This window comes from Copadichromis virginalis, linkage group LG18 (assembly GCF_057382275.1).
Source record: "Copadichromis virginalis isolate Kocher_CV1m ecotype Utaka linkage group LG18, C_Virginalis_male_GT1.1, whole genome shotgun sequence".
In the NCBI taxonomy this organism is placed as follows: domain Eukaryota; kingdom Metazoa; phylum Chordata; class Actinopteri; order Cichliformes; family Cichlidae; genus Copadichromis; species Copadichromis virginalis.
In genome coordinates, this window is record NC_140635.1 from 26,245,783 (window position 1) to 26,256,138 (window position 10,356).

At 45.4% G+C, this 10,356-nt stretch overlaps 1 protein-coding gene across 1 annotated transcript in view; it reads left to right on the top strand.

The window, feature by feature from the left end:
* The first annotated feature begins 103 nt into the window (after positions 1–103).
* LOC146688037 (Y+L amino acid transporter 2) overlaps positions 104–10,356 on the top strand; it is an 11,882-nt gene continuing 1,629 nt past the window's right edge. The window contains exons 1-9 of the mRNA XM_085438324.1: positions 104–246; positions 490–1,022; positions 2,564–2,689; positions 2,777–2,921; positions 7,765–7,888; positions 8,122–8,225; positions 8,337–8,433; positions 8,534–8,683; positions 9,789–9,972. Coding sequence (XP_085294450.1) covers positions 503–1,022; positions 2,564–2,689; positions 2,777–2,921; positions 7,765–7,888; positions 8,122–8,225; positions 8,337–8,433; positions 8,534–8,683; positions 9,789–9,972 — 1,450 coding nt within the window. The 5' untranslated portion in view covers positions 104–246; positions 490–502. The remainder of the gene's footprint in view (positions 247–489; positions 1,023–2,563; positions 2,690–2,776; positions 2,922–7,764; positions 7,889–8,121; positions 8,226–8,336; positions 8,434–8,533; positions 8,684–9,788; positions 9,973–10,356) is intronic.

Below are 10,356 nucleotides of genomic sequence, written 5' to 3' on the forward strand. Positions count from 1 at the left end.
CCCTCTGTCTCAGCTGTTGAAGGCTCTGTGTGGGCAAGAACGTCTGCTTGTCTCTGAAAATAGCACAGGGGGCAACATGAGAGTGGCCCAAGAAAAACACACGTTATGGAAGGGCTGACCTGCAGAGATTGCAACATCAACCATCCTGTTGGTGCCTCTCAGATGTGATCTCCCCCGGTGCCAGACTGGTGTTTCTGACCTGAGACAGACTGCATGTTCAGAGGAACAGACAGACTTGAAAACAAGGTAAGTTAATCTTTTGTTATTTACATGCCTGTATTATATGTCATGAGTCACTCGTGCTGTTCATTTATATCTATAATTATAAACAAAGGGGAGTGATCTGTGTTGGGGATTTGCATGCTTGTATTCTTAAGTTTGAACATGTGTCATGGAGAATTTTTTATTTTTTTTAATACATTGTGTGCTAGGTAAGTCTGTTAAATTTGAATAATCCCATCTAATTTTTCCCTATCATCTCCATCTCAGCTCTGCTGGAATAATGGGGGATCTGAGACAGACCATTGGGGTCATGTCACAGACGATATGTCCGAGCTCACGAGTTCCATCTGAGGAGGACCTAAAGGCTCCAAATGGTGTTAAAGAAGAGAAAATGCAGATGAAGAGGGAGATTTCTCTCCTGAATGGGATCTGCCTCATTGTGGGCAACATGATCGGCTCTGGGATTTTTGTTTCACCAAAGGGCGTACTCATGTACAGCGCTTCTTATGGACTGTCGCTGCTCATCTGGGCTCTTGGCGGGATCTTCTCAGTGTTTGGGGCTTTGTGCTACGCAGAGCTCGGCACCACCATCACCAAATCTGGAGCCAGCTACGCCTACATCCTGGAGTCTTTTGGTGGCTTCTTGGCTTTCATTCGTCTGTGGACGTCCATCCTCCTGATCGAGCCAGCCAGCCAGGCTGTGATTTCGCTGACATTCGCCAACTACCTGGTGGAGGCTTTCTACCCCACCTGCCAGCCGCCGTATGCTGCTGTCCGCCTCCTTGCTGCAGCCTGTCTCTGTAAGAAACACAGCTGTGTCTGAATGAGTGTGCCCACTGGGTTTTGTATTGAGCTGTAAATGTGGATTTTTAAATGAAACAAAATGTGCTGTTGCAGTTTGCTGCAGAAAAAGCTTAAATTTACTAACTACTCACATTTGACTCTAGCATGCTTTTGGTATACCTACGAGTTCATGGTCGACTCAATGACAGCAAGGACATTGTTCCTTAAGTCTTGTAGTTTGTTTAGATGCAACTTTGCAAAGTTAAGCTATGCTGCCATGTCCTTTTTAGAGAGAAGAGGCTTTCTCCTCCCAACCTTTCCAAACAAAGCTATAGTCATTCAGTCTTTCTTTCTAAGTGCACTCTTGTAAACTGTAACATTTAACATGTTTACTGAGGCCTGTAGGGTCTGAGATGTAGCTCTTGGGGGTTTTTGCAGTTTCTCTTAATGTTGCAGTGTGACCTTTGGGTGATTTTGTTGGAACATCCACTCCTGGGATGATTGCGACATGTGTTAACACACACTTGAAACTCTAAACCACCAAACCGCTAAAACTTCAGCTTGATTTCTGTGGAAGGAGTGAGAATGCACTTATTTTCTCAATGCCAAGTCTAAATTTGTATCAATTAAAGCCATTTCATTTCTTTTTAACCTCTACAAACAATTATTAAATTAATTAATAAAGCATCTACTTGGTAAACCTTGGTTAAACACATTCCTGCACTGGGTTTTAATTACATAATTATGGTGATACAATCCAATATTGCTACTTGTAATTTTACCCTGATATAGCCACAGCTTATATTAAGTTACTACTGATGAACACCTACCCTTATCCACTCCTGCCAGTTCGAAAACACAGCCCAGGGGCTCAGTGGTTAGTGCTCTTGCTTCACTGTTTTCTGTTTCAAGCTTGGGCCTGAATTTTCTGTGTGGAGGTCTAGTTTGTCACTGGAGCTGCCCACTGCTAATGCTTCGAATGACTCAAATTAATTTCCTTACAGTCCCTAAACATGTATATCTTGCAGAATACAGTGTGGCTTTTATTGTGAGGCAGTCAGGAGAAATGTAAAATGTTTTGTTTCGTTTCGAATAGTTGAGTAAAACCAGATTAAAAGAGCTTTAGTGCTGCCCACAGTCACATCTGATCTATTCATGCCAGTACCAAACCCGATAGCCCTTTGTAGTACTGGCATAAGCTAAAGTTAGGCTGCCAGTCCCATGTCACAGAGTTTTGCAGTGATTGGATTGCAGACTGTAGCAAGCAGAAGTGTTATTTACGTGAGAGAGCAGCGATGCTGTGAATCACCCATCGCTCTACCAAGAAGTGTGATTCTGTTTTGGTATCCTCGAGCCATTTGCAGCCCACGTGACAGAAAGAAAGGAGCAGTGTGAGAGAGTCAGGTTTCTGTTTGCTACAAACTGCTTTAGTTTCACAAACTGCTGGCTAAACTGCTGTGTCATGCAGGATTCCTTAATGTACATCGTAGAAAGCAGAAGCAGTGTTTCTGTGTTTGGTCATGTTTGTTCATTGCCTTCATCCTCTACTTTGTACCAGGTATCCTCATCTTCATTAACTGTGCTTGTGTGAAGTGGGGGACTCTAGTGCAGGACATCTTCACTTATGCCAAACTGATGTCACTTTTCCTCATCATTATTATAGGAATCCTGAAGATATCCAGTGGTAAGTGAAAGTAAAAGTAAGAATTCGTGTGGGAAAGCTAAATAAAATGTTACACTCAAAGTAAAACTCGATCTTGTCTTTGTGTAGGAGAAACGAAGAGCTTTGAGAACCCGATGGAGGGCTCCACGGCAGACCCCGGCGCCATCGCTTTGGCCCTCTACTCAGCTCTCTTCTCCTACTCTGGCTGGGACACGCTCAACTATGTAACTGAGGAGATTTGTAACCCAGAGAGGTGACTGAGGCAGTGAAATGAAAAAGAAAATGCACTCAGACTCGTACGCTCGAGGCTCCATGGCAACTTCTGACTAGATTGTATTTCCTGCTTTTAGCTTAGTGATGAGAAATCCACTAAAAGTTAATTTTTGACAGTCCTGATCAATCAGAGTAGAAGGGTTAACATGCCTTTGAGCAGATTAGCTGAGATAGTACAGACAATAAAAATGAGCCACTGGACTCCTGCACTAAAACACAGCACTGACTATATTTTTAATGTCCACTCACAGCATTATACATCTGTGTAACGAGAACAAACAAAAAACATGACGGAGAATCATCTTAATGAAAGATTCGTGCAAAGCTGCTTATTTTGGAACACCATTAGGAAATCACAAATATACAGTGGCCCAATAAGAAAAACGCTGCAAAAGCACACAAAACAAAACGGAAATAGGAAAAAACACAAGGGAAGTGTTTTTGGAGAGACAATAACCCGACGGACCAGTTGCAGGAACCCAAAACCATGCTACGTATAATACTGATGATGGATTTTTATGCTAATAGTTAGGCTAACACACTTACCTCTCATCTTTTCTTTCCTCACAAAACCGATAGATCCTCCACTACTTTTAAGTGTCTCCCAGCGCAATTCTTAGCATATTTTGGTTCCTGCAACTGGTCCGTGGAGTTATTGTGTCCCCAGAAACACTTCCCTTGTGCTTTTGGAAATCTGTTTTTTCCTATTTCCGTTGTCGTTTTTCCTATTTCTGTTTTCTTATTGCTGGTGTTTTCTTAAGTTGCAGTCCGTTTGGCCTCTCTGGGCCACCATACAAATAGCTATTTGTACGTAGATTATCAGATATCACCGACATTGAAGTCAAATAAATTCTCTCTAGATAACTTAAAGGAAAGCCCCCAAAACTCTGAAAGAGTGACTGTTTAATAGCCCTGATAAAATAAGTAAATTTCTCTACAGCCAGTGTTGTAGCTAAGGTAGAAAACCAATCCTATGAGTCATTTTCCGTGTTACAGCAACAACTCTTCTTACCAATAACAAACACATTTCTAAAAAGCTCTTTTGATTCTGTGAAATGTTAAAATTAGCAGGATGCAAACCTAATATAAAAGCTTAGGGTCAGAAGGTATTTGTTTGAAAATTTTGTGTTTTGCATTGAATGTTTCACACATTTTCTTTAAATCCACAATATTGTAATTATTGTGCTTTTCACCTTCCAAAAGGCAGGTCATTGTTTTGTTTGCTCTTAGAAGCAGCAGATATTTTAAGCAAAAAAGTATTTTAAAAAAACTACACTACACTACATCCACGCTCTTTGGTTCTGTCCACCAGTTCAGAAATTTTGGCGTGAGATATGGGAAGACTTATCAAAGTGTCTGAAATGTAACATTCCAGCCTCCCCTTTAGTATGCTTGCTGGGCGACTTGGATGAGGTCACTGCAGAAATAAACACAGCCCACGTTGTTTTTACTGCCCTATGCATTGCCAAGAAAATGGTCCTCATTAACTGGAAAAATAAAAATAATCTTAATTCTAACCAATATAGAAACCATCTAATAGATCACATAGTCTTGATACAACATCTGCCATCACATTTGATCATTTGGGCTCCTTTGATCGGCTTCATCACCTAGTGGGGGTGGGGGGTCATGGTTTGGTCCTGCCTTCGCTATTGTGGTTGATATGGGGGTAGGGACGGCCTTAGGGCGTCTGGGGAGTCCCTAGGGACGTTTCCCTAGAGGGACTAACCTGGGGGATGTGGCCATGACCTGGTTAGGAGCTCTGGGGCTCTTGGATGGTGTTTTCCTTGTGGCTGCGTACAGTGGAGATGGGGAGGGTCTGTGCTGGCGGACGTTGGTTACTGGCCTGGTAGCCTGGCTGCCCCTGGGAGGCTTGGGGGTCTGGTGGGTGCTCCGCCCCCCGGTCTGGGGTGCTGGCCGGGCCTTGGGGGCTTGGGTCCTGGCTGTTGTGTCGCCGGGGCAGTGGGCGGGTGGGTGCAGGGGGGCTCAGACCCAGTGCAGGGGACCTCTTGTGTATCGGTCCTACTAGGGGGCTCTCTAACTGGTGGGGAGGTTGTTATATCTTTGCAGGTGGTCTCCTCACTACAGGACCTCACTCTGCAGGTGGGGGGAGCGATATAGGAGAGGTGGAGAATGAACTCAACCTGGGTGTCTATTGTCTTGTGTAGTTTGGGAGTTGATTGGATGATGGGGTGGGTGCAGTTTTCTCTGGGGTGGAGTCGGGTGGGCTGCCCCGGACTCTGTGGGGCTGGGCGGTGCTGCTGCTGCGGGCCCCGGTCCGGATGGGTCTGGGCCCCCTTGCCCTGGTGGGTTCCAGAGTGTGGGGGTGCCTACTGGGGTCAGCGGGGGAGCTGGCCCCAGGGAGGGGCCGCTTGCCCCTCCCTCTCTTCCCTCCCCATCCTCAGCTGCCTCCCTATTCCCGCTCTACCACACCCACCCACACACGCAGGGCTTGGGGTGCAGGTATGTCACCAGGGTGCAGGGGAGGCACTCCCCCTCTGTCCCCTTCTGGCCGCCTGTGCCTCAATTTTATTCTGCAACCTAGACATCCACATTACTCACACTCTCACATAACACATACATATAGGGCCTTGGGGGTGGGCACGTTTTACAGCATCCAGAGGATGGTCGGTGTACTCTGGCGCTGGTGCCCTACCCTCAATTTTAAATGCATTTAGACACTAAGGGTTTTCGGGAAGAGCCGTGCTGCTCTCTGAGAGGAAGCAGGAACCATGCTCTCCTGAGTTTTAAATGCAGTTTAGAACAGCACACAGCAACACTACATATGAGCGGGCGTAGGGAGGTTTGAGGTCTTCACTCACCCCGGTTCTGTTAGCCGTCAGGGCTGGGGGGCTGGGAGGAGGTGCTGGCCGTCAGACTGGGGTCTGGGATGCGGGGCCTCCCTGCTACTGCAGATAAGGAGGTGGTCCGCTTGCCTCCACCCCAGAGAGAAGGGTTACATCTCCTGGGTCTAGGTGCGGCTTGCCCCTCTGGGGGCGGGGGTACCTGGACCTGGGATATAGAGTATGTTTGGGGAGTGTGACTGTCTGTGCAGTGTCTATTTGTGTCTGTCTACACGTTGGGCGAGTGCCGAGTATTTGATTGTGTATATGGGGGTGGGAATGCACGTTTGTGTCTGCGTGCGCCTGTTCGTCTGTGTCTATATGTCAGGTTGGGTCTTAGACTCCACCTCTCTGGGAACATCTCAGGCCCTCTAAAGTACGGAGGCCTATCTCCCCTCACCACACTCCCTGCCGGTGGCTGATGCCCTCAGACGTTGCTGTGTTGGTGGTCCTTGTCATCTGGGGCTGGGCGCTCATGTATGTACCGGCTCACTCCTGGTGGCCGATTGGCGGGGCCAGGCGCCTGTGGCCCGGCTGGGCTCCTTCCGGGGGACGGGATGCCCTCAGGCCTCTGGCCTCTGGGCCTGAAGCTCGGTCCTCTCTGGCACAGCTGGCTGCCGGCAGAGCCCGCGGGCACGCCACTGCAACCCCCTCTGGCCTCTGCTCTGTAGCTGCGGGGTGACCTCTCCTTTGGGGCTCTACTCAGCTCTTCCCAGGAGGGTGGCACGGTTCCCCCCCCCCTTTGGTGGTCCTCCTCGGGTCCTCGTACTCTGGGGCCTCTGGATGTCTGGGGCCTGGATCTCCTCCATACCTGCTTCATACCCTGGAGGACGGGGCTGTGGCTCCCCACACTCCCTAGCAGATCGTTACATGGAGAAACCTTTGGAATACAAGCGTGCTGATCCACACAGGTGTGCACACAGGTGTACACACAGGTGTTCACGCGGACTACACCTTTCTTGGCTGCTGCCTCAAAGCACATTGTGCGCTGTCTATCTTGCGTGCTGCACAATATCATTTATTATTTAGTATCTACTGATATCTACTGCTAGCTAGTTTATTGTGATGGTGCTGTTTTTTTTTTATTATGTTGCTCTTTGTTGTTTGCTTTCTCTTCTGTTTTTTTTTTTTCCTCCATACAGGTGACCCAGGAGTTTTGTTTGTTTGTTTGTTTTTCTTTCTTTTTTTTTTCTTTCTTCCCCCCCTTCTCACCGTCTCTTCTCCCCTTTGGTTTTCTTTCTCTCCCTCTCTTTCTTTCATTCTTTCTCCCTGTCCTATCCCCCAGTCATGTCTGTCCCGTTTGTAGCAACTGCAAATAAAATAAATACATAATTATAATAAAGGTCAATCAAATGGACCAATATGGCAAGGCCATGATGATCCACTTGGTAAAATAAATCCGCTTGGCATCTTTCTTGGCCTTAAGACAACAATTCTGATGGCTAAAGATCCAAACGGGACACAAACAAAACAAAAAAAAACAAAAAAGAAAACTACACTACAGAGGCATTGCACACTACCTGCCCATCACCAGACTGTGTGCAGACCCATTTGGACACCAGCTGGGAACGACAGCGAAGCATGCAGTAGCTACAGAGTCCTTCAAAAACTGGTGGAGACCAAAACAAGAGCTAAAAGACAGCGAATAGTGGACATTTATAAGACAGAAAAATGCTTGACTCCCAAAGAAGAGCTACTAAAGCAACCTAAATGGTGATAATACGCCTAATTTCATTATCACAGGTTTAACTGCAGATGATTTCAGTTACTTTCACGAGTCTTATTGTAGCACAGCGTCCCATAACTGTCTTTTAATCACTATCTGAACACTTTTAAATTGTGTATTGTTGGCATGAAACCAGCTGCTATTCTTTGTCCCAGCTCTGTGTAAAACATATTCCTGAACAAAAGGAAATGAAGTGTAGGAGCTGAAGTCAGATTCTTCTGTAATCGCCGTGTGTGATTATGCTTTTGTTGCAGAAATCTGCCCCTGGCCATCGCCATTTCCATGCCCATAGTGACCATCATCTACCTACTGACCAACGTGGCGTACTATGTGGTTCTAGACATGTCCTCTCTGCTTGCCAGTGACGCTGTCGCTGTGGTGAGACACCTGAGAGTTTCGTTCCTGCTAAATATAGGTCTGTTCAGCTTAGACCAGGACATTTTGTTCTCTGAGATGAAAACAGGACTTGAGAAAATAAAGTAATGTAACATCTACGTCAGCTGCAGAAAATATAAGGGTTTAAGGCCGCGACAGACCCTTAGGAAAACTGCTCAGATCTCTTCATCGTCAATATGTAGTGTGAATTAACCAATGCAAATGTGACCCCACAGACATTTGGAAATGCGGTCCTGGGGCCGTTCAGCTGGATCATCCCTGTTTCTGTAGCCATGTCCTGCTATGGAGGACTCAATGCTTCCGTCATTGCTGCTTCACGGTAATGAGAAAATACAGAGTGTGTCCCAACTTACGCTGTGATGGCACTTGTGATGGAAGTATGACTGATGAAGTATGTTCCCACTAACCTTCCACCTCGCTGATCACACAGGCTGTTTTTTGTTGGAGCCAGAGAGGGTCACCTCCCCAACAGTCTGAGTCTGATTCACCTGAAGCGCTACACACCCATACCTGCTCTGCTATTCAACGTTAGAAACAAAACTGCCTTGTAAAACACAAATGAACGTGTTTCATCATACCACGATCCCATGGGGATTCTTTACTTGTCCTTGTGCTGTGTGGCTACAGGGCTTAATGGGCCTGATTTTCCTGTGTGTGAGGGACGTGTTTCAGCTCATCAACTACTTCAGCTTCAGCTACTGGCTCTATGTGGGTCTCTCTGTGGCTGGCCTCATCTACCTACGCATCACCCAGCCGGAAAGATACAGACCTGTCAAGGTGACGCTTCTTTTTTTTTTAAGTTTGACCTTTTTTGAAGAAAAGGTCAGAGATCCAAATAACATGATATTTAGGATCCACATACATCATTCCCTATATGCCTCTATGCTGTCAACACCAACAATGCCAGCAGGAAACCTAGCTTTAAATAGCTATATAGCATTAATATCATATCATTCTGACATTCAGAACAATCTACTATCCTTGATAGAGAGGTCAGAGGTCAAATATGGCATGATATTTTATCATATACAGGACTTTCTAAATGTTACCAACACACACCACAGCTGTAAGAGGTTATAAGAGGCAGTCAGCAAAGCGTTGGCTTTGGTGTGATATCTAGCGCTCAGTAGGTTTACATACAAACATTTGAAAACAGGAAAGCTGGCATGAACGGTGCCAAAGAGAGGAACCGAAACTGATAAGGGTGCGTGGCAGTCTGGGATCTCAACTTAAAACAGGAAGTCACGAGCACATTAAGAAAGGTCAGATATGTATTTTGTTTGACGTGACATCATTTCTGTATGCTAGCTTGCCAACTTCTTTGACCTTCACAATTAACGTCACCGAGTTTATTTACACTAGATTAACAATTCATGGTTTAAAGATTATACCCATTCAGCTGTAGCGCTGCTGAAACACTAGCATGAATGAGGAGAAAATGCGTGACTTGCCCCTCGTTATCTACAACACAAAAGCAACAAATACACATTTAAGAGCGAATTAAGCTGTCGAGTGGTTGTAAGAAAATATAAAAACATTTTCAGATTCTGCTAAAGTGCTGTCCCCAAATCTGACCTCTCCCATCACAACAAACTGTTTTCACTTCCTGCTACTGCCATCTGTTCCTTGTTTATACATCAGCTTCCATATGATGAAATGAAATCAGGAATTGTGTAAAGAAAGAAAGAAATATAAATAGTTACCATAGTTGCATGCACTCAGAATTAAAGTGTGGTGTTGTTTTGTGCACACTGAGTGATTATGAACATAAAAAGGTGGTGAACACTGTGTTTTGAACCATTGCTCTTCATGTCAACATACACATTTAAACACTCAGAGATTCTCAGAAAGACTAACCAGATGTGCATGTCTCTCTTCACAGCTCACCTTGTTCTTCCCCTTCATCTACTGTTTTTGTAGCCTGTTCTTAGTCATCGTCCCTCTGTACGGTGACACCATCAACTCCCTCATAGGAATTGGTATTGCACTGTCTGGTGTGCCAGTTTATTACGTGGCCATTTACCTGCCTGATGAGAGAAGGCCTAAATTCATCCGCAAGCTAAACAGTAAGACTTAAAATCTATATTTTATACTGTTTTCAGTTTTTCTCTAGGCCTCGTTGTTGGTTGAATATATAGTCATGTGAAAAACTAAGCACATCTTTACTGCTTCCATAGGAATGCAACAATTGCAGTGAGAAAGAATGTGAGAGATGGCATGATGTTCTAACCTGGCAGCTCAGCTTAGGTTTGCAAAGTTGGATCAACGTTTTCTGGACAAACGTAGAGATGTAAATCAAACACAGCATATCAGTGCAAACACCTCATACCAACTGTAGTGGAGGGTGATGGTTTTAGCTTATTTTGCAGCTGTGCATAAATGAATGGCTGCAAACCTCAATGAACTGAAGCAGCGTTTTAAAGAGTTGGCCAAAATATCGCCACAATGAT